Source organism: Schistocerca cancellata, chromosome 9 (genome assembly GCF_023864275.1).
Source record: "Schistocerca cancellata isolate TAMUIC-IGC-003103 chromosome 9, iqSchCanc2.1, whole genome shotgun sequence".
In the NCBI taxonomy this organism is placed as follows: Eukaryota; Metazoa; Arthropoda; class Insecta; order Orthoptera; family Acrididae; genus Schistocerca; species Schistocerca cancellata.
The window spans coordinates 185,879,109-185,906,698 of record NC_064634.1 but is presented as its reverse complement, the minus strand read 5'-3'; the positions used below and the strand labels follow the sequence as shown (position 1 = coordinate 185,906,698).

The 27,590-nt window shown below is 43.0% G+C and overlaps 1 protein-coding gene across 2 annotated transcripts in view; it reads left to right on the top strand.

Annotated features, from left to right (window-relative positions):
• LOC126100440 (alpha-tocopherol transfer protein-like) overlaps positions 1 to 27,327 on the top strand; it is a 127,879-nt gene extending 100,552 nt beyond the window's left edge. For both annotated transcript variants that reach the window (XM_049911047.1, XM_049911046.1), the window contains exons 4-7: positions 7,959 to 8,214; positions 11,319 to 11,429; positions 19,003 to 19,105; positions 24,927 to 27,327. In XM_049911047.1, coding sequence (XP_049767004.1) covers positions 7,959 to 8,214; positions 11,319 to 11,429; positions 19,003 to 19,105; positions 24,927 to 25,078 — 622 coding nt within the window. In that variant the 3' untranslated portion in view covers positions 25,079 to 27,327. The remainder of the gene's footprint in view (positions 1 to 7,958; positions 8,215 to 11,318; positions 11,430 to 19,002; positions 19,106 to 24,926) is intronic.
• The last annotated feature ends 263 nt before the right edge of the window (positions 27,328 to 27,590 follow it).

Genomic DNA, 27,590 nt, shown 5'->3' with positions numbered 1-27,590 from the left:
TATGACCAGTTGGGAGGAAAACAATGAGAGAATTGATGAAGCCACGCTTGTGGATGAATGTCGTTGCCGGAATTCTTAAATGTTTTGAATTTACGTGTAATAATAAACAGCTTATAGTCAAAATCATCATGTCGGCGAGTCGCATATCGGTCATTGTTACTTCGTTTCGGCGGTTCCATCTCAAAATTCGGTGTACCTTGCCAATTTCTTGCATTATTTCCGAAGTACCCCGTGTTATTATTTTGTGGCTGTTCCGTATTTCTATGTCCCTCTTCCCGTATTGGAGCGCGAGTGTCCTCTGAAATACGTAATTCTTGTATTACCTGTGTCAGCTAATCTTGTACTTCCCGGATTTCTCTTTGGTGTTACGTATTAATTTGATTCTGATTTTGTTTGAATTTCCTAATTTGTTCGCACTCTTCTGTGTCATTAAAGACAACCGGTTTTGTGTCATTCAGATTATCATCCACCTTCGTAGATAAATTATTTAGCTGATCCGAAAGTTCAACTACTTTCTCTGATAATGAACTAATTTCGTCCATGTGTCTTTCTGAACCAATTTTCAGAGTATCTACTGTGTCCTTTAAGTTTTCCTGAGTTTTTGCAAGTTGCGTAACCGAATCGGTAGATGCAACTGAGTCAATTTTAGCTTGCAAGGTCTCATGATTTTCATGAACAATAGTTTGCAGTTCTTTTATGGCTGCTTCGTGATTCTGTAATGCATTTTCATGCCGCGAAAAAATAGGTTGAAAATGCTCACAAATTTGTGTTTTTACGTCATTACAGACTTTTTGATATTTCGATTCAATGTTATGTAACACAGTAGTTAAATCTTCACGTGTTTGTTCAAGCATGGTGTCTAATTTTTGAAGCTTTTACTGTGTTTGTCTCTGATTTTGTTCCATTGTGTCTAACTTTTGAAGCTTTTGCTGTGTTTGTCTCTGATTTGGTTCCATTTGTTGCATTAATTGCAATAATAATGTATTAGTGTCTGGAATCTCTTTCTCTATGCTTTTTGGCAGTGCATTTTCACCGGCAATATTCACATTTTGACAAATAGAAAATGTGTCTTGACTCATTTGAGAAAACGGTGAGGACCCAAAACCTGAGTCTACAGTATTTGCAATATTGTGTTCTGTCATTCCCGATTCCTGAGGCGAGCTGTTTCCGACCGATCGATCGATAATGCTTTTCTGTTCACCACTTGTTTCATTGTCCACACCATTATTTTCCGCCCGCTCCATTTCCCTATGCACAATTACCAAATTACTACTTCGAATGTCTGTTAATTCATTACACAGTGGTGCTGATAAGCTACGCTCGTCGTCACTATTATTTATCAGTTTACTTTGGAGCCTAGTGTTACGTTTTCCGCATGCCATTATTGTCACAATATTTCACACGATAACACAGAAAAGCACAATTTGAAGAGCAAAAATAAGAAAACGCATTAACATAGCACTGAAAATAATATCTAGTTAATTGCAAGCGCAGCTGCGAAATACTTCCAGTGAGGTATCATCGGCTAAGGGTCGACATATGAAACGTCCCCTTAGAAAAATTATATATGACTGTGCTTAAACTGACACACAATATTTTTTTAGCGCAACGCAATCTGACTTTCAATAATCCCTACAAAAGAATGGCCCTGACTAACATTAACCTATACCTTTCACAAATCACTTACCTCACAAAAATCTTCGTTACTCGAACTACTGCAATACAGCGAGCGCCACTACTGCCAGCTAAATAAAAGATTCAAACTACGGAAGGCACTAACTAATGATAGGCATAGTTAGCAAATGAAAGATTTTAATAGAGAACAAACAATGACCGAGCGAGGTGGCGCAGTGGTTAGACACTGGACTCGCATTCGGGAGGACGACGGTTCAATCCCGGGTCCGGCCATCCTGATTTAGGTTTTCCGTGATTTCCCTAAATCGCTCCAGGCAAATGCCGGGATGGTTCCTTTCAAAGGGCACGGCCGACTTCCTTCCCCGTCCTTCCCTAATCCGATGAGACCGATGACCTCGCTGTTTGGTCTCCTTCCCCGAAACAACCAACCAACAAACAATGTATTTACCTTAATAGTCATAATATATATAGCAGTTCATGACATCCATTCTTACAAATGTACTGTTTCTAATGGACACACCTCCAGGTTATCCATTCTCAAAAATCCGCCATCTCACTTCCCCACATCCACCACTGCTGGCGGCTCACCTCCAACTGCGCAACGCTACGCGCTGTTAACAGCCAACTGCCCAACACTACAATGGCGAATATTACAACAACGCTAACCATCCACAGACTGCACACAGCACAGCCAGTGACTTTCATACAGAGCGCTACGTGGCGTTACTAACATAAAAACCTAAACAGCCTACTTACAGCCTCTTGCGACAGGCGGAGGCCAGTTCCATTTTCACTGCTTGTCTACCGACAACACGACACTCACTGCTACCATTTATACTTGCGGGTCCGCCTTTCGTGACATTTAGCTTATTCCGCACGACGTGGTGGTGTACGGATACTTTTGACAAGATGTCATAGGAGCGTACAACACACGTAACGTTCACACATCCATGTGAAACTACTATAAAAGTCATTCCTTAGGACACATTCGCCCGCCACACTAGCTAGAAGGCCTGTTATGTCGTCACAGTGTTGACCCACCATGCGAGTTTCTGCATTATGTCGTTTAGTGGCAGGTTCGTACTGATAACACCAAGTCTAGTCACACGTGGCGCTTTTTTCTAGAAAAGAATTGTCCGCGTTTTGCTTTTCAATCAAGTCATGGCTGGCTTCCAGGCGACGTTAGTTTGTTTACAGATTCAAGATGTGTGGGACAAACTCTGCAAGCATTATTATCTTCATATATATAATGGCTCACCAGCCATTTGACCAGCTTCTTCTGTGCGGATGCACAAACAGTGCCCGAACTCTTACGGGAATCGGCGGTAAAGCCGCAAGTAATGAGTATGATGGGCAGGGGCACTATGAATATAGTGCGGGACAATATGTTGCGAATGTGGGTCTCGCGGGAGGCGTGCCAGAGATCAGTCTCTACAGTCGCACTATCCTCTGTGTCCTCGGTGGCTCAGATGGACCTGTTTAAAAAAAACAAAAACAAAAAAACGACGAACTGAAACGGGTGTCTTGCGACGTCCACCCCGAGCAGATGCAACGAACGAAAACGAATGAAATTATATTTTAAAAAAATGACTAGCGCGTCTGCCATGTAAGCAGGAGATCTCGGGTTCGAGTCCCGATCGGGGGGCACACATTTTCAACTGTGCCCGTTGACTTATATCAACGCCTGTATGCCGCTAAGGGTATTCATTTCATTGTAATTTTATAATTATCTTCTTCAGAACATCCTGTAGAATGTCTTGAACACTTGATTTAGAGTTGTTGCTCGATTGCAGTTTGTGACACAACGACACTGACACACTACGGTCACATGTGCACTACGTAATACTTGCCTGTTCACAATTGACTAGTTGAATGCAGATCTGTTGTTTACAGGTGTTAGTTCAAGTTGTCACTGTAGTTAGGCGAGGAATAAAATCAGTCTTCGAACTTTTGGGACGGATGGTGTACTGTTGAGTTACATCTATTACTAGTCACGGCTGGAGAGTTGGAATAATGACTACTTATATACCTCTAGTGTTACTTTTACGTCTACGTGACTACCTTGCTATTCACAATAAAGTGCCTGGCAGAGGGTTCAATGAACTACCTTCAAGCTGTCTCTCTACCGTTCCACTCTCGAACGGCGTGAAGGAAAAACGAGCACTCCGTGAATCATATTTGGCAAGACATCTTTCTTGAAGTACCAAGCATCCGAAATATTTCGGCACATTCGTTACGCGTCGAAAATATCCCGGTGACTGTTTGCACCGTCATTCGTTCTATTAGGCAGATTACCTTCATTAGTCCGAACTATGCAGCCCACACGTTTGAGCAATAATCCAGTATAAGGCTCGCAAGTGTTTTTCAGACAATCTCTTCAATAGACAAACGACAAATACTCAGTAATCTACCCACTAACGTATCTCCGCACGTGGCTGGTGACACTTGTGTTTCAGGCTAATTTTAGTGATTAAAGCTGTAATCTAAGATTAGTCCCTTACGTCTTCACTTTTCGTGTAGTTCACAGGTTTCTTTGGTCTAGTGTACGCCATACTCTTCCCGATCTCCAGCACAGCTGACTCTCAGTCTTTACTATCTGTTTCGTAACCTGCTTACACATAAGCTACTGTCATTGTTTACACATCCTCTCACGTCGAACTGACACTTTGCTGAAAAACGGAATGGTAGTCTGTACAAGTTTCTCTTCGTGATAACGAACAAGCCGAATTGCCCCCCTACGAATTCTACCGCGTACGGTCCCTCCTTTGAAAGATATAACTCTGCCCTGATCAGTCTGGAAATAGACACTAGTGTAGGAACAGGTTGTAGACTGAATGTGGAAATATTTATGTCGCAGATTTTTGTTTCAAAAATTTCTTTTGTTAGCAATGTCTCTTTTCATCCCTTGGAGTTACTCTGTTACTGCCACTGACTTGCAGTCACTTAATCGGCAGGTTAGTAACTACGAATTTCTGTTACACGTGTTTGTTTCGACAGAGTAATTTTTTGTCGCTGTTTACGTAATTCTTGTCCTAAAAACTGTCTAATTTGCTGCAGCGGCCTGCAGACTGGAGAAAATTAAGATAATTTTGTATGGGATCTGTATAAAGATCGCGGATGTTCCTATGTAACAAATATTCCCAGTTTTTATAAAGTCTCATTTATATCTACACTTTTTTCTTGGCCATTCACCGCCTTGTGCCACAGTGGGACAAATAGCCCTACAGTGCTGGGCAATATTTCTGAAATAAAGATACTAGTTTCTGTTTACAAGCTTTTTTAATGCCCTTCGTATATACACTCCTGGAAATTGAAATAAGAACACCGTGAATTCATTGTCCCAGGAAGGGGAAACTTTATTGACACATTCCTGGGGTCAGATACATCACATGATCACACTGACAGAACCACAGGCACATAGACACAGGCAACAGAGCATGCACAATGTCGGCACTAGTACAGTGTATATCCACCTTTCGCAGCAATGCAGGCTGCTATTCTCCCATGGAGACGATCGTACAGATGCTGGATGTAGTCCTGTGGAACGGCTTGCCATGCCATTTCCACCTGGCGCCTCAGATGGACCAGCGTTCGTGCTGGACGTGCAGACCGCGTGAGACGACGCTTCATCCAGTCCCAAACATGCTCAATGGGGGACAGATCCGGAGATCTTGCTGGCCAGGGTAGTTGACTTACACCTTCTAGAGCACGTTGGGTGGCACGGGATACATGCGGACGTGCATTGTCCTGTTGGAACAGCAAGTTCCCTTGCCGGTCTAGGAATGGTAGAACGATGGGTTCGATGACGGTTTGGATGTACCGTGCACTATTCAGTGTCCCCTCGACGATCACCAGTGGTGTACGGCCAGTGTAGGAGGTCGCTCCCCACACCATGATGCCGGGTGTTGGCCCTGTGTGCCTCGGTCGTATGCAGTCCTGATTGTGGTGCTCACCTGCGCGGCGCCAAACACGCATACGACCATCATTGGCACCAAGGCAGAAGCGACTCTCATCGCTGAAGACGACACGTCTCCATTCGTCCCTCCATTCACGCCTGTCGCGACACCACTGGAGGCGGGCTGCACGATGTTGGGGCGTGAGCGGAAGACGGCCTAACGGTGTGCGGGACCGTAGCCCAGCTTCATGGAGACGGTTGCGAATGGTCCTCGCCGATACCCCAGGAGAAACAGTGTCCCTAATTTGCTGGGAAGTGGCGGTGCGGTCCCCTACGGCACTGCGTAGGATCCTACGGTCTTGGCGTGCATCCGTGCGTCGCTGCGGTCCGGTCCCAGGTCGACGGGCACGTGCACCTTCCGCCGACCACTGGCGACAACATCGATGTACTGTGGAGACCTCACGCCCCACGTGTTGAGCAATTCGGCGGTACGTCCAACCGGCCTCCCGCATGCCCACTATACGCCCTCGCTCAAAGTCCGTCAACTGCACATACGGTTCACGTCCACGCTGTCGCGGCATGCTACCAGTGTTAAAGACTGCGATGGAGCTCCGTATGCCACGGCAAACTGGCTGACACTGACGGCGGCGGTGCACAAATGCTGCGCAGCTAGCGCCATTCGACGGCCAACACCGCGGTTCCTGGTGTGTCCGCTGTGCCGTGCGTGTGATCATTTCTTGTACAGCCCTCTCGCAGTGTCCGGAGCAAGTATGGTGGGTCTGACACACCGGTGTCAATGTGTTCTTTTTTCCATTTCCAGGAGTGTATTTTATCGAGTGAATAAATGTTGATGATTTGAAATATTTGGACATCACATTTATTGTTTGCTGATTTCTCTGTAGCGTGAAAATTTACCATACAACCTATGTCAACTGTCAACAACACCGGTTGTAAATTTTGCTTCGGGCACTAAAAAACCCTATCATTGGTAGTTCCTTAATTCTGATACTATATTCTGACTATTTGTATCACAGATGGTAGACGTACAATAACTGGACTTACAGCTTTTTTGCTGCGCTACGCAAAGTGACGTTGCGTTTTTTGTGAATACACCACCATTTGACGGCCACGTTTACTTCCGTTGGCCTCCACTGTCATTCGACCTTTAATCTGAGAAAAAGTTTCGAACCGTAACTCACTCCTGTACAGAGTGAAAGATTACGAAAGATTATTTCTGGGCCACTCGTTTACTTGAGAGAGCCGAGGATGTAATCACTCGTAGTTTATATGTAAGATGCGACATACACGATTTGAGGATTTACTTCACCATCCTTTTTCTACATGTACCCGGTAACTTCACAATTCATGCTTTACTGTTCGGCAACGGTTTAATAGAATCACTTTCAGAATACCTCTCTACCGTTCCACTCTCGCATAGCACGCGGGAAAAAAATGAACGCCGAAATCTTTCCCCGGTTTCTCATGTTTTATCTTGGTTATTATTTTTCTCTATGTTAGTGAGAGACAGCAAATTATTTTGACATTTCGAGTAATGTTAAAAGACCTCGCCGAAACGGAAACTTCCTTTGTTTTAATGGTTGACACGTAACATACTTAGCATATATGTGACACTCTGTCCCTTATTTCGTCCAAATGGAAAACGAGCTGCCCTTCTCTGAATTTTTTCGATGATGTCCGTCAGTCTTATCTGGTAAGTATCCCATACCGCATCGCACTACTCCACAAGACGACCGACAGGCGTAGTGTAGGCAATATCTTCAGCAGATTTATTGCATTTTTTAAGTGTTTTGATAATGAAAAGAAATTTTTTGTTCACCTTCCCAACAACATATTCTATGTGATAATTCCAGTTTAAGTTGTTTGTTATTGTAATCCCTAAGTGAATCGAAAACATTTGAATTTGTATTCATTATAGTCAAAACGAAAGTTAAAGAAATAGTTTTGACACTCACTTGGAGGAGATCACATGCTTTATTGTTCAGGGTCCATTGCCACATTTCGCATGATCCAGATATCTGGTATAAAACATTTTGTAATATGTTTTGGGTTTCTGATGACTTTGCTAGATAGTGAACGGCATCGTCATTAACAAACAGTCTATGATATTTTGCAGGTGTTCACCAGGCATTCGTGATAATAATGTGACACAGACATTGAATCGCCGGACGGTGTGGCCGAGCGGTTCTAGGCGATTCAGTCTGGGATCGCGCGACCGCTACGGTCGCAGGTTCGAATCCTGCCTCGGGCATGGATGTGTGTGATGTCCTTAGGTTAGTTAGGTTTAAGAAGTTCTAAGTTCTAGGGGACTGATGACCTCAGATGTTAAGTCCCATAGTGCTCAGAGCGATTTGAACATTGAATCCTCCGTGTCTTCGAGTCTTTAGCACAGATGTTGTTTTGGTTGCAGAGCTTTCCCGCCGCTGCCTGGCCTGACGCCGAACGGCCGTCGCGTGATCGTGATGAACGGCAAGACCAAGGACTACCAGGGCCCGCTGGTGGCGGACGGCATGAAGCTCATCTTCATGGTAGGCGACATCCGCTTGCTCGAGGAGCAGACAGGCGTCGCCGGCGACGTCTACGTGCTCGACGCGTCCGTCGCCACACCCGCCTACTTCGCCAAGTTCACCCCCTCCATGGTCAAGAAGTTCCTCGTCTGCGTCCAGGTATGAGTATGCCTCACGCTCCACTAGAGATGCACCACGAAGGTATCATCCGAATGGAACGAAACTCGGTAGATTTGATTTGCATGCACAGGCAAACAAATGATTACTATTTCGGAAAATTTGTATGATTTATGCAAGAGAAAGAGCTTCACGAACTCAGGAAGTCAATAAATTATTGGTCCACATCTGCCCCTCATGCACCCAGTTATTCGGCTTGGTATTGATAGAAAGATTCGATTCTGTCCAGCTGGCGCGTTAGATACTAAAAATCCCAGGATCGTTGGGGGTCCCTGCCCATTATGCTCCAAACAGTCTCAAATGGGGAGAGATATGGCGACCTTGCTCGCTACAGTGCGGTTTGGCAAGAAACGAACACAAGCAATAGAGTCTCTCATGGCTTTCAATAAATGGCAGCAAGATGAGGGGTAGAATATCGTCGACATACCGCTGTGTTGCAAGGATGCTCTGAGGGGTCCTGTAATGAAAAGAAATGACACCCCAGACCATCGCTCCTGGCTGCTAGCCGCGTGACGAACGACAGTCAGCTTGGTATCCCACCGCTGTCTGAGTCGTCCCAAGATACTTCTTCTCTGGCCAGTTCGAAGCTGGACTTATCGTCTACTTTAGTCAATGAGTTTCCAGCCCGAAGACGTGTCTGGTGACGCCCCGGACAGTGGTGCGATACCAACCTGACTATCGACCGTCATACGGCCTGACATACAGTGGTGATGGTCTGTGGTGACAAACTTTTCTTTTCACAGCAAGTCCCCTTTGGTTGTCATCCGCAAAATCCTTTCAGCATAGCGGCTTGTTGACGATTTTCTAAGCCCAGTTTTGTTGCCCTCCATGGCAAGCTATCCTGGGGTTACTTTTCAGCAAGATGACGCTCACTCGTACGCGATGAGAATATCTTGTGCTTGTCTTCGCCGTTGCCCAACCCTGCCTTGGCTTGGGAAGTCACCAGATCTGTCTCCATTTGAGAAATTTTGGAGCATAATGAGCAGGGCATTCCAACCATCTCGAGAATTTGACGATCTAACGCGCCAGTTGGACAGAATTTGGCACGACGTCCCTCACGAGGACATCCAACACCCATTTCAATCAGTATCAAGCCGAATATGGGCCAGAGGCGTTACTGACTTGGTCAATTTGTGATGCTCATTCACTTGAATAAATCATCCAATTTTCCTAACATTGAAATCATTTTTTGTCTGTACGTTTAGATCACATCTACCGATTTTCGTGCCATTTGGATAATTCCTTCGTGGTACGTCTTTTTTTTTCAGAGTGTATATTACGAACAATCGCCAACTTGCGTCCACAGGGTCCATTTCGAGACAGATCGCTATCGACATGAATGGTAGGCATGAATGTAGACGCCCAAGCACTGCATTTCGAGGCAAGTTTCTATTAGCAATGCTTTATTCGTTCCTTTGCTCCAACTGAAGTTATTGATCCGCAGATTTCAAATGGCCTAAATCTGCTGTCTGCTTTACCCGCATGGCAGGGTTGGCTGAGAGACACAGAGGTGTATATTCAGCCTCCTAGCTGGAGAGGTTTTCTTTCCTTTGCGCACAGTGGGACCGCTCCTTTGCGAAGTGTAGTGGTCGTGTGTTAAATGTCGCTGTTGAGTGTGGGTGACTGTCATACCTTTAACGAACGCCACCTGTCAGGTGGCCATAAGTAGTGATTAACAGTTATGTGTGTATTTATAACATCTTCAGATCTGTGCGACGTATTACTGTTGTGACTGACAATTCGTAATTTTTAACTGAACAATTTTTAACTGAACATACAAATGAAAGGTAACAATAACGATGCCACTAAAAGTCTCCTAATTGAGGCAAACCAAAGTTCACTTCTAATTTTCCACAAAGATTCGTGGTAACACACTCACACTCTAGTAACAGTCCAATTCCGAGACGAAGACGTAATCTTTAACGGTCGCAGTACACGAAGTCGGCATCCGGCGGGAACTGAACTACGGGGCTGGTTCTAGCCCCTATATAGCCGTCTTCAGCCAATCAGGTTTTGGCGTAGTGATACTTCCTGCAGGCTGTGGCTCGAGGTCCCCCTGCAGGAAGTAGTGCTCGGAATGTCTGTTTCCATTATCATGTATATAAATAGCCGGTGTTTACCATGGTGCTTTTAGTACGCCTTGGGCATAGACAACCTCATACTCTGTGGTGTAATATGGGTTGCCGGCCTTCAGGGGCTACCTTGGCTCAGGTATAACAATTACCATCATTTACGCGTTGAAAGAGAGCATGGATAACATCATTAAATAGGATCAACACATTCGTAACTCCTTCGATGAACACTCAAATACGTCTCCGACAAATAGCGTTGGATCTGAGATGCTCCACTTGTTGAAACCAGTCATCTCTCATCACATCAGTCAGCGAAAACTTCAGTTGCCATTTTCACGACCATAGGTCACTACGCCCAATACGTGAATTCGAGATAATTCAGTCTTCTGCTATTTCCTGAACGCAGAGCGAATGGCTGGCTAATAAGAAAAAGCTGTGCATATTGTTTATTTGTGAGTGAAAGTCCTATTTTACGCATTGTAAGTTACCGTAGACCAAATGCACGAAGTAACTTTATTTCACTGAGAAGGGAGAGAAGGGTATATCAACAAGACAATTTTCTACTCCTTAGGGACATATATTCCGTGATGAAAACTGGTAACAAGTTAAAAAAAGTTGTTGCACGGGGACTTGAAACCATGCATTACTAACTTATCCTGGATCACATTAAAGTTTCATCTCGTACTTTTTTTGCTCTACATCTCATAAGTTTCCCATTCCGATCTCGAGACTCTAATGATAGATGTGATAATACAGTATATTAGAAGGTGCTTCATCCAACACTTGTGCAACACCTCAATAATACCGAAGTCTGCAATCGAACTAAAATTTACGGATTTGCTTTTCCAATTTCGTACCAGCGCTTGGAACAAAATTAATGACTGTAGCTTCATTGAAGGTTCTCTAAGTTTGCGATGAGGTGGATTCGTGACTGAAAGGAAGTAGAATGTCTGTTTCAACGTATCTTCCGTTATACTTCCATTAATGTTATTGATTTCTTTTTCTTGCTTTCAGGAAGCATACCCAGTGAAGCTGAAAGAGGTACACGTGATTAATGTACATCCGCTGGTGGACACCATCATCAATTTCGCCAAGCCCTTCCTGAAGGAGAAGATTAGGAACAGGGTGAGTAGCTAGATTCTTCCAGTGTTACATTTTCATTTCTTCCCGATCAAAATCAGTAGTGTTCTATGGAACAGCAACTATCACACGGTTACACTAGATAGGATAAAAAAACTGATGGATAACACTTCGATTCCGTTTCAAAATAAAACCTAGAACAGAAATTAAAAATCAGAATAATATATTGTCATGCTAGTGCATTAAATACAGGGTGGCGCCGAGCTGAACATTTAAAATGATCGTAGATTATGGAATGGTATAGAAAACAAAGCGAAATGGTTTATAAATACTCTGAAATACGCCATTTATTATCCATAGCTCTGAAATTATTTCTTGAAAATTGCATTAGAAAAATGGCCTCCATTTAAATCAATGAAGTGTTGTAAGCTCTTCTGGAAGTTATCGTACATGTGCCTCCATGGGTACCGAGAACTGCCTTTGCTTCATCAGCAATGGCTTGTTTGAGTTATGGAATGTTCGAAACACGTCTTTGAAACAAACGCTCTTTCAAGAATCCCCATTGCAAATTTTTGGACAGTAACATCGGGTGACCGAAGAGGTAAACGGTGTGTCTCCGAAACGAGAGTGATAACGCTTGCAAACATTTCTCGAATAACGGCCAAGTTGTTTCGCGCAGTGTGGGCTGTTACACCATCTTGCTGAAAGTAAAGTGTCTTCTGATCAGTGCCAAGCCAAAGTAAGCTAGAGTGGACAAAGTTTTCCAGCATAGAGACATTACGTTCCGAAGTAACAGTCACTATTTTTCCATATTATTCTTGAAAAAAATATGGGCCTACAATCCCAAAGCACCGAATCCATACCAACTGCCATTTTGAGAGAGTGCGACGGGTTTTCAAGAAACTCTTTACGATTCACTGAAGACCAGTACCGCGTGTTTCGTTTCTTGGCAAGACCCCAAATATGGACACTGGCTTTGGTGGACATGAACGAATTCATATCAGCGCACACTCCGCTGCAGAGTGAAAATCTCATTCTGGAAACATCCCCCAGGCTGTGGCTAAGCCATGTCTCCGCAATATCCTTTCTTTCAGGAGTGCTAGTTCTGCAAGGTTCGCAGGAGAGCTTCTGTAAAGTTTGGAAGGTAGGAGACGAGGTACTGGCAGAAGTAAAGCTGTGAGTACCGGGCGTGAGTCGTGCTTCGGTAGCTCAGTTGGTAGAGCACTTGCCCGCGAAAGGCAAAGGTCCCGAGTTCGAGTCTCGGTCGGGCACACAGTTTTAATCTGCCAGGAAGTTTCATATCAGCGCACACTCCGCTGCAGAGTGAAAATCTCATTCTGGAAACATCCCCCAGGCTGTGGCTAAGCCATGTCTCCGCAATATCCTTTCTTTCAGGAGTGCTAGTTCTGCAAGGTTCGCAGGAGAGCTTCTGTAAAGTTTGGAAGGTAGGAGACGAGGTACTGGCAGAAGTAAAGCTGTGAGTACCGGGCGTGAGTCGTGCTTCGGTAGCTCAGTTGGTAGAGCACTTGCCCGCGAAAGGCAAAGGTCCCGAGTTCGAGTCTCGGTCGGGCACACAGTTTTAATCTGCCAGGAAGTTTCATATCAGCGCACACTCCGCTGCAGAGTGAAAATCTCATTCTGGAAACATCCCCCAGGCTGTGGCTAAGCCATGTCTCCGCAATATCCTTTCTTTCAGGAGTGCTAGTTCTGCAAGGTTCGCAGGAGAGCTTCTGTAAAGTTTGGAAGGTAGGAGACGAGGTACTGGCAGAAGTAAAGCTGTGAGTACCGGGCGTGAGTCGTGCTTCGGTAGCTCAGTTGGTAGAGCACTTGCCCGCGAAAGGCAAAGGTCCCGAGTTCGAGTCTCGGTCGGGCACACAGTTTTAATCTGCCAGGAAGTTTCATATCAGCGCACACTCCGCTGCAGAGTGAAAATCTCATTCTGGAAACATCCCCCAGGCTGTGGCTAAGCCATGTCTCCGCAATATCCTTTCTTTCAGGAGTGCTAGTTCTGCAAGGTTCGCAGGAGAGCTTCTGTAAAGTTTGGAAGGTAGGAGACGAGGTACTGGCAGAAGTAAAGCTGTGAGTACCGGGCGTGAGTCGTGCTTCGGTAGCTCAGTTGGTAGAGCACTTGCCCGCGAAAGGCAAAGGTCCCGAGTTCGAGTCTCGGTCGGGCACACAGTTTTAATCTGCCAGGAAGTTTCATATCAGCGCACACTCCGCTGCAGAGTGAAAATCTCATTCATGAACGAATTATTCAAGAAAGCAGGGTTTTTCGGTTACTAGATTGATCATGGCAGTGCAAAACGTAACTCGCGCTTCCTTGCGTCTGGAATTAGGTTTGTGAACTATTTGCAGTTTGTAAGGATGAAAATTTATTTTCTAACCATTCATTATAAACCTCGTCAACTCACTCCTAAAATGCGAGACCGCTGGGACACCGAACGTTGAGGACTACATTTCCTTCCCTCACATTCTGCTCTCGGATCTCCATACTTCACATCGAACACTGTCTTCAAATCTCTTCAGCTAAGCCGAAATGGCGACCAACTGAAGTAACACGATGTAGCACGTTGCAACGCCTCCGTTACTGCTGGCATATGAAATGGCATTCTTTACTTTACTTTACGCCTCTCTGTCACCCAATACAACCTGCTACACATGAGCAATGTTCAAGGGAGGACGGTGTCAGTCGGGTCTGCGCCACCCTGTACTACCATGTCGTTCAGTACCTTTACCCTGTTCATCAACAACCTGAGCAATTTGCTGTTACACAACACTGATGTGTTTATCTATCCAGACCACAGAAATTTGTTGGTAGGATATAGTTTTATGCTCCAGGCCTCGTGTCCTCTATCCACATAGTGTAGAGATCACCGCAGTTAACTCACCTGGCAGTGTACCTGTGGTTCGCTCTCGTTTTCTGTGGCGACTCCACCCAGTGTCCAACCCGTAGGCACATTTTCGCAACTACTGCTAAGTCATGGCAGAGGATGTACGGGCCAATAGGTTGTTTGCAAATGGAGAGGTTAGATGGATCTACGTGCAGACGCAACAGAGGGATAGGAAGGAGTTATCATGTTTGGACATACCGATGACCTCAACGTCAATGGAGTTGCTGTTTTCGTTAGCGTATAAACACAGACCACCAAACGTATTTGCGAAGAAAGGTGTGCCACTGGCAGCCGTGTTACACAGCACAACAGTGGGAATAAGCAGATCCTAAGAGACAGCGACTGCAGGCGAGTGTCACCTCTCGTCAACAGCAATCGGCTTGAAACCCAGCAGGACTTTTTCAAAATAAACGTCGTCCGTCATGTGGCGTAAAATTCCCAGTTTATTTGCTGTAGGCCAATTTCGACTTTATAGTCATTACCAAGCAACATTCACAACCTCTGTGCAACATATTGCAACAGATGTGACAAACAAATATAACATTCCACATGGAGAACAACGTCTAAACATTAATGGGACATAGCTGACCAAAGATGGGGCACTCAACCACTCTTTCTCTTGCAATCCATTTTTTCAATATTGGCAACAAGAGAGTAACTGACATCTGTTTGTTCATTTAGTAGCTATTCAAAATGATCCTTGTTTATTTACGTTCCTAACAACTGTTACAGAATCTCTGCCAGTAATGCTAGACAATGGAATAATAACTCGAGACCTATGTCACGTATGGAAATATAATAAATAACCAGTGAAAGAGTGCAGGAAAAGGTTTTTTTTGTATTAGTATTCCCTTCTCTTTTTGCGAAATACAATCAACAGAGGACAGCGATTAAGGTTTTGATAAAGTCAGTACATAGTGCCGAGTATACACTGCTTCAGACACAGGACACACGCGCCGCTTTCTCAGCTCGCTGCTGTCACAGACCCCCACATTAAGCAGCGCAGCGTGCTACTGTAGTGGTACTCTGCTGTAATTACGGAGTGCTGCGAATAGCAGAGGACACGGAGAGGGTCTGCTATTAATACGGGACGCAGTGACAGGCTACACCTTGTCACAATAGGCCTGAACAACCAGTTCCATCTCTTCAGTCTCGGTAAGACCGAGGCGATACGGGAGTTCACGCAGAACAATAGAAAACTGTTTTTACCAGCATCGTAGTCTATTCTGCTTCCTGATGCTGAATTATGTGTTTTGCTCATTTTCATTCCTGAATTCAAGAGGTCGTACTTAACAGTCGGTGAAACTTGCGATAACATTAACGTGACGAACAGTAAGATACTTCCGTCAAAGCAGACATCAAGCGAATCGCCCGAATCACCAACCCAGCGTTCGTAGAGGTTACAGTCATAATTTAAAATAATTTGTTCAAGAATGGGACAGTCGTTTAGTAAGAGAGGTGGTGAATATGGCGAAAACGAAAGAGTAACTTATGTATCTTTCTAAATGTTACAGTTGCAACAGGCATCACATTGTTGAAGAAACACTCAAGATAACGTAAATCTTTTGTTTCTTGGTTACTTATGTAGAGTACGGCTATTCATGTGATTCATCGTTCCATCATTTTAGGAAACTAATACTAAATAATATTAGCAATTCATCATCAAATGATCCCACATTTTTCATCGAATGGATGATATTTCAGTATCCACGCAGTTTGTACATGTGGCATAATAAACAGATTTTACTGAAGATTTAACTTTTCTAACTTAATAGTTTCGTTCACTATAGTACGTCATTAAATATTGTTATAATTTGCAAAAAACATAAATTTTAGTTAAATTTTAAGCATTCATTCCATGTATTTTGTCTACGTTTAGTATTCTAGATAAACGTATGTAACTTCGACTGACTTGCTATCTGTCTGATGAAATTTATCAACAGCAACAATTTACGAAAGGCTGCTCACTGGGATTATTCATTATTTATTAACCATATGCTCAAATGTATTTTTGATTCAATCTAATGTAATGTCTCTTCATATTTTCTATCAGTGTCAGCTTAGCTTTCTTGCAAGACTAAACGGAATTCGTTTCGAGTGTCAGCTTAGCTTTCTTGCAAGACTAAACGGAATTCGTTTTGAGTAACTATCATAGGACTTCTAACTCGTAGTCACTGTGTACTTGAACAAGAGGGTTTTGATTGATTTTTCGATGAACTCTAACAAAACCACTGTCGAAATGCGTAGATAACGACCACAAATTTAGCTATATGCGTTGTCCCATAAGTAGTCAGTCACACAAACAATTTTGTTAACAGGTGGTTGACAGCACAATGCACAGAAAAACGTAAATTGGATTAGCACTCCACTATTAGTTGTGGAGCCCCTTTTGGTAACGCCGAAGCAGTTGTTCTTTTTAAAGTTCCTCTATAATTCTCTAAGTCGAAATGTGTGATTATTAAATAAATTTCACTGTCTGTCGGAATCAAGAGGGCCTAAAGCTTCTATATTTTAGAATCCTATAGGGGTCTAAGGATAGTTTTCCACTTGGTTTTGTTTTTGTTCTGGTGAAATTTGTAAGCCAAAATGTCTAAATAAGCAAGAAGATATCAGCAGAGGAGATAGTGCGTATAATGTTCTGCTATGCCTTCTTATTGTCTAACATGGGGCAAGGAGAATTACGACATGTGTGTTGTGAACTCTTGCATACCGTTGTCATCAGGCAAGAGTTTGCGACACACACAACGTAATTCTCCTCGTCGCATAATGGACAACATCTACAGGATCTAGATACAGTATATGTACATAAAATACTTGAGATTGACACCACTATTTGATGAACAGATAAAGAGATCGGCCAAAATTCCTTCAGAGCCCAAGAAAGTCAATTCGATTTACGAAAATCACACGGAACTTAAATCTGGATGACCAGACGCGGATCTGAACCATCGTCCTTCCGACTCTGAGGCGAGTGTGCAAACCATTGCACCACCTCGCTTGGTATAACGGCTGATGTCCAAAACAACTCGCAAGCTTTCTATAAAAACTTATCTATAAATCCAAATACTGAATATTCTTCTTTTCAAAACTTTCTCGTTGTGTAACGTATGCTTTACATATCACATTCAACTGCTGAACAATACTGACTGTTCGTTCACCCTGTGTTGCGCATGTGAACAGTGTCCAAAAGCAAAACATTAAACTTAATGAAATACTGAGTTTCAAACAATAAAAACCTAATTAAATGCAAAAAGTAACTAGTTGTGTACAGAGTGAGAATTGTTTAGCTGAAACTCAATCCTGAAATACATTATGAAAGTTGTATGTCATGACGTGCAACTTCTGACTAGAAAAGTTCATAAAAATAAAATACTGCTCTACTCAGAAGAAAAATAACTGTTTGAGATTGCCTACACTGTTCACTGTAAATTAATATACTTGTTTAGAACGACACCTAATAATTCTGACTACGAACAGTTTCCTCATAAGAATGCAAAGGGAGATCTGCGCTGAAATGAAAGTAACTTGCCTCATGTTAAGCATGTTGCTTTGTGTCTGTTGTACTGACATTCTCGAAAGTGAATAGAAATCAGCAGATGCAGCGGCTAAATAAAAATTAAACTACTCATTACAATATTTTCTTCTTGTATGATAAATGTTTGGCTTCGTGTCGCATACTTTAAAGAAAGTCGTTGTTGAAAAATTAAACTCTGTTTCAAAAGGACTGTACAGCATAAGAAGACGCTAAGAATTACAGAATTCTCTCAATACAACAATTACAGACATTCCTACCAGTTGCGATACTTGTGACCTAATGAAAACAAAGAGATCAAATTAACACTAGTCATGAATGTTATTGGTTGTCTGAGGGACATAGGTTTCCTTCACTCAATAATTGTATCAAACAAACATTTCATTCTTGCGCGTGCAATGCTTACCTCGAAAAATTCCTCCCAAAAATCTTCTCCATCAATAGAATCAATACGTTTACAAACAAGTTTTCAACTCCGTGATAAAATATTCCAGATAATGTCTCTGACATTCACAAATATCAGCTTTCCTTCTCTAAAATCTCAACTGCTCGCTACTATGCCTCAAATAAGAATGCCCCAACGCTGCACAACTGACTTGTCAAAGCGCACCACAGATTGCATTCAACACAGAGTCAAGGATCTTATTCACTACTCGTGCAGAGCTCTCAAAGATCTTTGTCCCAGTACAGTAAATCTGAGTTACGTACAAGGGCAGAAGACAGATGAAAAACTTACAACAGGTGAATTATTTACAGTGGAAGAAAACATATGAAAACCTTACGCAATCATCATGAAAACACCGCTTAAGCTGTATGCATATTAAGTAGATATCCCGCAATAACTACTTATTGGTGATAGACCGCAGTCTACATGTAGACTATTCATCCTCATTAAAGGAATACATGATTTGTGTAAAACTTTGTTTTTGTCGACATCGTATTTCACGATTTGGGAATATTAAATAGGTATGATGTCTCCACAAACGTACCAACAAACTATCGGATCCCTGATACTCAGAATCTGTGATGCATTTCGTTCCAAAGACGGAGAAACAAGCTATTAAGCAGGTGGACATATTGCTTTGGCTCATCAGTGGATGTACGATTTAAATGTCAGTGTATTTATTGGTGTCGTGTTTGGAAATAAGGCTGCTGGGAGGTTCCTGTTGGCTAACGTTGTGTGGTGTGTTGGCAGATCTTCGTGCACACTTCGCTGGATACGCTGTACAACTACGTGCCCAAGGAGATGCTGCCTGCAGAGTACGGCGGAGACGCGGGACCCATTGACGTCATCCACCGTGAGTACTGGTTTTCACTAAAAGTAAAGAAAAACCGCAAAACAGATGTGACGTATAGGACACATTACATGGTACTAAACATGGAAATGCAGTTTCAGAGAATGAAAAATATTTGAAACGTTGGGGTGGATGTGTCGCTCTGGTTAACCATGTGTAATGCATAGCTAATTATCACAAACAACAACATGCCATTCACAGTTATGGGTTGCTCTATTAATGATGAGACTATCAAGCGCACAATAAGTGAATAACATTTCTGTTAATCTCTTCTCAGTGGCTACAGATTTAGATCACGAGGAGGACTACCAAGGCAATTATATGTAGAAAGTAGGTCGGGAGATATATCTTTTCACACAGTGTTCGGAATTGTTTCGCTATTTAAAATAGCGGGTGCAGAAAAAGAATAAGGCCAGAGTACGACAGGGGACGTCGAACGTCGAAACGAACAGAAGTTTCAAAATAATCATAAATCGCAAATTAACCGTCGGAGTAGCCAGAGCCCCAAAACGATAGCCAACTAACGACTAGCGCGCGGAATGTGTTCATTTAATCCAGCCTACGCCAGCTCATACTTGTTATGCTAAACAAAGCAGTTAGTAATTAAATTAGCAGAAGATAACGGTTTCGGCTGATAAGTGAAAGGTGGGAAAACGTTCAGTTCCCATCCACAGGTGATCACACGCGAATTTTCCATGATGTTTACAGTGTGAAGCAAGATTATAAAACGAGCAACAATAAAAGTACCGTAATGCCATAAATTTCTTGCGCTAATAAGTTGCACTGCAGAAGCAGAACTATAGTAAAATACACTCCTGGAAATTGAAATAAGAACACCGTGAATTCATTGTCCCAGGAAGGGGAAACTTTATTGACACATTCCTGGGGTCAGATACATCACATGATCACACTGACAGAACCACAGGCACATAGACACAGGCAACAGAGCATGCACAATGTCGGCACTAGTACAGTGTATATCCACCTTTCGCAGCAATGCAGGCTGCTATTCTCCCATGGAGACGATCGTAGAGATGCTGGATGTAGTCCTGTGGAACGGCTTGCCATGCCATTTCCACCTGGCGCCTCAGTTGGACCAGCGTTCGTGCTGGACGTCCAGACCGCGTGAGACGACGCTTCATCCAGTCCCAAACATGCTCAATGGGGGACAGATCCGGAGCTCTTGCTGGCCAGGGTAGTTGACTTACACCTTCTAGAGCACGTTGGGTGGCACGGGATACATGCGGACGTGCATTGTCCTCTTGGAACAGCAAGTTCCCTTGCCGGTCTAGGAATGGTAGAACGATGGGTTCGATGACGGTTTGGATGTACCGTGCACTATTCAGTGTCCCCTCGACCATCACCAGTGGTGTACGGCCAGTGTAGGAGATCGCTCCCCACACCATGATGCCGGGTGTTGGCCCTGTGTGCCTCGGTCGTATGCAGTCCTGATAGTGGCGCTCACCTGCACGGCGCCAAACACGCATACGACCATCATTGGCACCAAGGCAGAAGCGACTCTCATCGCTGAAGACGACACGTCTCCATTCGTCCCTCCATTCACGCCTGTCGCGACACCACTGGAGGCGGGCTGCACGGTGTTGGGGCGTGAGCGGAAGACGGCCTAACGGTGTGCGGGACCGTAGCCCAGCTTCATGGAGACGGTTGCGAATGGTCCTCGCCGATACCCCAGGAGCAACAGTGTCCCTAATTTGCTGGGAAGTGGCAGTGCGGTCCCCTACGGCACTGCGTAGGATCCTACGGTCTTGGCGTGCAACCGTGCGTCGCTGCGGTCCGGTCCCAGGTCGACGGGCACGTGCACCTTCCGCCGACCACTGGCGACAACATCGATGTACTGTGGAGATCTCACGCCCCACGTGTTGAGCAATTCGGCGGTACGTCCACCCGGCCTCCCGCATGCCCACTATACGCCCTCGCTCAAAGTCCGTCAACTGCACATACGGTTCACGTCCACGCTGTCGCGGCATGCTACCAGTGTTAAAGACTGCGATGGAGCTCCGTATGCCACGGCAAACTGGCTGACACTGACGGCGGCGGTGCACAAATGCTGCGCAGCTAGCGCCATTCGACGGCCAACACCGCGGTTCCTGGTGTGTCCGCTGTGCCGTGCGTGTGATCATTGCTTGTACAGCCCTCTCGCAGTGTCCGGAGCAAGTATGGTGGGTCTGACACACCGGTGTCAATGTGTTCTTTTTTCCAATTCCAGGAGTGTAGTTTATATGTGGTACTGTAAGGCGCAATGTTAATTATAATGGTTTCTAAAGGCCACATGTTAGAATTTTTGGTAATGCATAGCGAGCATGAATGATCTGACATGTATATCAGCTTAGTCGGAGAAAAAAGCACTGCCACCCAAAAACGTTCGCTTATCGATCTAACTTCCGTATGCTCGTCGAGGGTTAGCTGTCGTTTTATGACACGCATGTATAAAAAAAATTTCTCGGTTAGATGCCCATTCCCCTGCTCGTTACTTTTTATCAGTTTTTTTCCAAGCTGCATTCGTCTACGAGGTGAGTCCTGAATCCTCCGCGATCCTGTAGAAAGAAACCGTCGCGTACAGCATCGGTATCATCAAAATTATCGCGAATATAATATCTCTGTAACTGTGTAATCAAAGTACCACGTGGAAAGATCTGGATGTCTGTTCGTGTACCACCCGCTCAGAAGTCACCTTCCGTTCTGTTCCGTTCCTTTTCCGTCCTATGTGAGTCGATCTCTAATCGGTCGTAGAAGGAGCCAATAGAAACACATTGGAAACAAATATTCTCTAAGATTTACAGATAAAAATATCTGTCAACCTTACTTCTTTGGTCCATTTTTGCTTCATTATGTATTCGTTGTTGTAATGATCCGTTTGTTTCTGTATTCTCTGAGCTATGTAAGCTAGCGTTCCTCAACCTCTCAGTATTTGCGACCCAATTTTACTGAATAATTTTCATCGCCCTCCTCCCACCACCATCCTCTTTTTTTCCGCCCCAAATTATCCCCGAAGGTCTATCAACTGCCGAAGGAGAAGTCTTTATAGACTTCATGGCATTTGATGAAATCAAAAGACAATGCAATATGGAACCGATATTTGAATTTCGTCAAGGCTGGATGATGAGATTTCTGCACCGAAAACGAGCATTTCGTGTACTGTTAGCATTGTCAACATCCTACGTTTGCGAAACCGGATTTTTGGCATTGACTGCTTTGAAGACAAAATATAGATCTCAGATAAACATAGAAAAAGAACTTTGAATCTCTTTTGTTAATATTAGTCGAAAAACTTTGCCCTGCAATCCAGGTCCAAGGGATTCTCTAGTAATTATTATACTTGTTTTCAGTTTAGTATTGAAAGATTACTTATTAACAGCATTGTGCGGTACTGACGCAGTATTATTTATAAGTGAATTATATCAGTGTAAATGTGAATTTTAATTTTTCATTATGTCAGAATGTGTTTTGCTTTGCTTTCCTTTCAGTAAATTAATCAATTTTTTAATTCATATTTTATGACCGATGAAAAGCCGATTCACACAGAACGTGAATGGAACAGAACGGAACGGAAGTTTAATTCAGTGTCTAATCGTGGTGTGTTCACACCAGACGGAACGCCAGCGTAACGTCACCTCAGCGGAACGGTGAAACTGAGGTTATGAAAGGCCATTCGCGACACAAAATGTCCGAATAATATTGAAGAAATAAGTAATTAGCAATGCTGAAATTTATTAATGGTTACAGAAAGCTGCATAGGTTACAAAGTTTGCATGGTAAACTGCTGAGAAGTGAAACGATAGGAAAAGAGTCGTACAAACAGTTCAGAAGATCGATATTTACTTATTAGAGAAAAAATTTTTTAGACATATACAAACACATCAAACAATATTTATAAGGCAATACAACCACATTTTTAACCTTCTCTTTTGTTTTTCTTTTCCTCCTACGTCCCTAATAACGTCAAAAACAACAGTACGTTTCTTCTTCAATAGAACTGATTTCTTCACTGTCAAGAAAAGTTTGCTGTCGTTGTTTTTGTTGTTGCGGTCTTCAGTCTAAACCCCGGTTGATCCACGTTAGGCTGTCATGTGCATGTTTCCTCATCTCGAAATTACTACTGAAAGCTACATTTATTCGAACGTCAATATTGTATTCGAGCCTTTGTTTCCCTCAGCAGTTTTTACTCTCTATACTCCATCCATTACCAAAACGGCGATTGTTTGACGCCTCAAGATGTATCCTGTCAACCGGTTCTTTGATTTAGTCACATTATGCCATCGATTTCCTTTTGCCCAATTCGATTCAGTACTTCCTCATTAGTTATTCGATCTACCCATCTAATCTTTAACTTTCTTCTCCAAAATCACATTTAAAAAGCCTCCATACCTTGATGATGGTATCCTTCTGTTTGACCCCCACCAGGGTTACGTGTGGGTTGACTATTTTACTTGCGTAATATTTTACGCAAGAGGATGTTGTCATCATGAAGCCGTACAGCAGAATTGCATGACGTCGGGAAAAGCTACGGCTTTCTTTCAGGAGTTCACAATACCAACATAGCCAGTCATACTGGCTAAATGTTACAGTGCTAAATCAATCGTACAAATTGTTGCCATACAATAACTGAAAACGCTGCTGCCCCATTTCAGGAACCGCGCGTTTGTCTGGCCTCTCCACAGACAACCCTCCGCTGTGTTTGCTCCCACAGTACGGCTGTCTCTATCGATGAAGTAAGAAGTCCGCCGCACCTCAGCAAGGTGCATGTCATTTACTAAAAGCTGATTCGCCAGTTTATGATTTTAAGTCGCAGTGTAGAATTCTTCTTTGTGTATTTATTGAAAATGTGAATCATTTTTCGTTTTGAGGTATCTGGTCTCTTTTGTCGAAGAAGCCCTAGAAAAAAGTCCAATTCGTCATGGGACTTTCGGCATCTATTATGAAAAGAAAGGTGAAAATAAAATAAAGGTAAAGAAAACATTAATTTTTTAAGGACAAAACTTTCATATGTTTTGTCATACAATTTATCTAACAGTAAAAAATAATATGGATTAGAGAAAAATTTCATGTGGCTTTGAATGATGTTCCAAGTTAAGAGAAGCAAATGAGGCGTGTCAAATGTTTCTGTAATCTGTTTTATTTTTCTCTTATAGACAAATTACTTAACAAAATATTCGTCCTTTTTTCATTTTTTTCCCCCGAAAGTATGAAATACAGTACATTTAAAACATCGATCGAAGTTATACAGACTGAGTCAAAAAGGACTTCACAACTTTTGAATGATATAGAAATTTATTGAGATAACTTATAGTATCGGTCGATGTCATTTTGCAATCTCAATAAATTTTCTTATCATTTCAAAGTTGTATAGTCCTTTCTTACTCGCCTTGTGTTATTGTTAAAAGTGTATAGATCAAGAAAAAGCAGAGACGTAGCCATTTATGCTGCAGTTTCATATTTCTCTTATTTTTGCAACAGAAATGAGAGAATTCCACAATTTCTTCATGAATGTAATTCTATGCGCATAGTATCTAAGTGGGAGACGTCTTTTCATAGCTATTAGTAGCCGTTAATGAAATATTCGTTTTCTCTGAAATCATTAATTCTTTCTCCATTACCCTGAGTACTTTCAAGAACCTAGATTTTTTCTTTTTTTATGTCCCACCCCATTCCGTTGACAATCGCCGCCACTTCAAAAGTATTGTAAAATTTTTTCTCTGTCCTTTCCGTTCAGTCAGTCAGTGTGAATCGATCTTAGTTATCTCCAGGTTCGTATCGTAGAGAGGACACTGACCTAAGCCACTGTGTGTTTTTCTTCTGCCCGCAGAGGCCTGGGTGAAGAAGATGGAGTCGTACACTCCGTGGTTCAAGGAGCAGGAGAAGATGATCGCCGACGAGTCGAAGCGCCCTGGCAGGCCCAAGACACACGACGACCTCTTCGGCGTCGACGGCTCCTTCCGGAAGCTCACCATCGACTGAGCAGCCGCCGCCACAACACGGCCGCCACCGAGCTCTCCATGCGTGGTCGAGCGCGCAAAGGACTTTCTCACCGCCTAGAAAAAAAAATTAATATTTCCAAAAATTTATACTACGTAAGCTGTAATAGGCAATCATAAGAACTATGTTCACGATATACTTCGAACACGAATGTGACGAACTGCACCTGTAGACAACTGTAAAGAGATAACTTAATTCTCCCTGCGTCATCTTGTCGAAAATTCGGTCGAATGCAATGGCAACGTTCAGTAGCTGTGCCCCTTATCGCTTGAATTTGCTATAGAAGTTGTAATTATCACTGATAGTTCCATTCCGGTCGCACCGGTCGCACTACAAGACAGCCACTTCCTACTGGATCCCCAGCCCATCTTGGGAGTTCCTATGCATAACGAAAGCCCCCTGCCGGAAAACTCTCTTCAGACTATGCGTGACAACTTTCACGTGTTGCTCGTTCTATATCCACTGCGGTAGTGGAAAGTCGTCTGCGGTGACAAAACCGGATTCTGTCCGTGACATTCCACTTTCACTACCGAAAGCAACCGATAAGGGAAATACCCAAAACGGAATATGCCTTTCGCGCAATTGGTTCGAGAGCATCAGTTGATTCTGTGTAACAACGAGTGATTGCAGTGTTCAGTAATCGTTAGCAAATTACTAATTGCGTACCGTTTGCAGCGTCATAAAACGATGCAACACTTCCCTGAGACATATCGGATCCGAAGTTAGCATTTTCCTCGGCTATATCGCACATTTACTTCTGATATGTTTTCCTTAATTAGTTTACGGGAAACATCTGCATGCAGACCAGTTACAGGAGCCAGTAGCATTAAGTCACAGTAGTATATCTACCGAAAGATAGCGCAAATACTTACACAGTTTTCGGCGCTTTACTGGTTTTTCGTTACCATATCAAGAACTGGTATTTCTCCGTTAAGTAACACATATGTTGTGGAATCCAAATCGCGTAAAATAAAATAATCTTTACTGGCAACTGGCTATGGCATCCACAGGGAAGACCGCTAATGTACTATTAAAATATCACTGCCGACGCGGAAGTTTGTCACCTCCGATTCAGAGGTCTTTCACCGTAAATTAGGAATAGATACTGTACAAACAAGAGTCCTGGCTCAGACCTGATGAATCGTTTAGAGGTCGCAAAAAGGTACAAGTTGCTTCACATAGCTACTACAGAGTCCTATGACTTAGGAATATTTAAAGACTAAAGAGAGTGAAAGAGCACGAATACCAGATTCAGAACTGAGATAACGAAAAATAAACTGTCATAGAAAATGAAAGGAACCCTCAAAAACCATGTGCATAAACACAATAGCGTGTGATTATCCACTGAAGCAGTGAGTATAACAGCTCCATCGCCGTTACTTGGTCAATGAGGAGATTCAACACTGGGATCTAAACGTCAGTGGGAAGTGTTTTATCCAATTACAGCGCCGTGTAACCATCAAGAAGTAGTCATTACTGATGCTCATTTGCACTGATGATTTACTGTCTTTGCTTTAATGACGCATACAGGTGTAAACACAAAAATAATTGAGGGCAAAAAGTGGCGCATGCCGGATATAGCCAAAGCATAAACTATAATGATCAAACACACCGATGAGTGTGAAATAACAGTGTGGCCTACCTAAGCTCACCGCAACGTCAGTTGTTCAGAAGAATATTGCGTTTTCTTTTATTAGTAGAACAATATTTTAATCAAAATATAATATTTGCGCGCTAGTAATGCTGTGAGATCTGTGGGGAGCGAACTGCCGGTTTTGATTTGATAAGCATTGAAGTGCCTCATATAACTGATCTCTGCAGATAGCTACCCTTACCAGCTGGTGTATGTCTAAAGCATCTGCCTTGTGAGGCGTTACATACACAGAATTCACTTTAAAAGACAGGTTGTGATTATTAGCTAGCCGAGTCTGTGATGACGCCCTGCACTGAGACTTTCCTGCCTGTCGCACGCACAACACGTCTCTTCACATTGCACACATCTTCATAAGCAGCAAAGAACAGCTTTCTGAGTAGAGGCACCACGAGAGAGCTCTTTACAGAGGCTTTCCGGCCCCTCTATGTCTGTCTGTTGTTCTGTATTATTCTCTGCTATTTTAATTATTCCATTTGCTCATGAAACAGTATCATTGTATGTTCTGCATTTATGTTATCATTTTTATACGTGTTACATGTAACTGAATTATATAAAATAAATAATAACTGCCAGAAAAGTTAGCGTGTTTGGTTACTGGGAGAAACACTTACTTTCAATCATTACTAACAGAACTAAACGACCGGAACGACAAAAAATTTCGTAGTATAATTGTATCTCTACTCATTTGCAGGGTGTGTGCTTACCTTTCCTTTTTGATTTTCCTGTTAAATAATTACCAATGTTTAGCAACCAAAATTTGTTCCTTTTTGACTCAAGCGTTTTCACTTGCTCACATTCAGTACCTGTTTTCTTCAGAAATGTGTATTCTAATTATAAGTA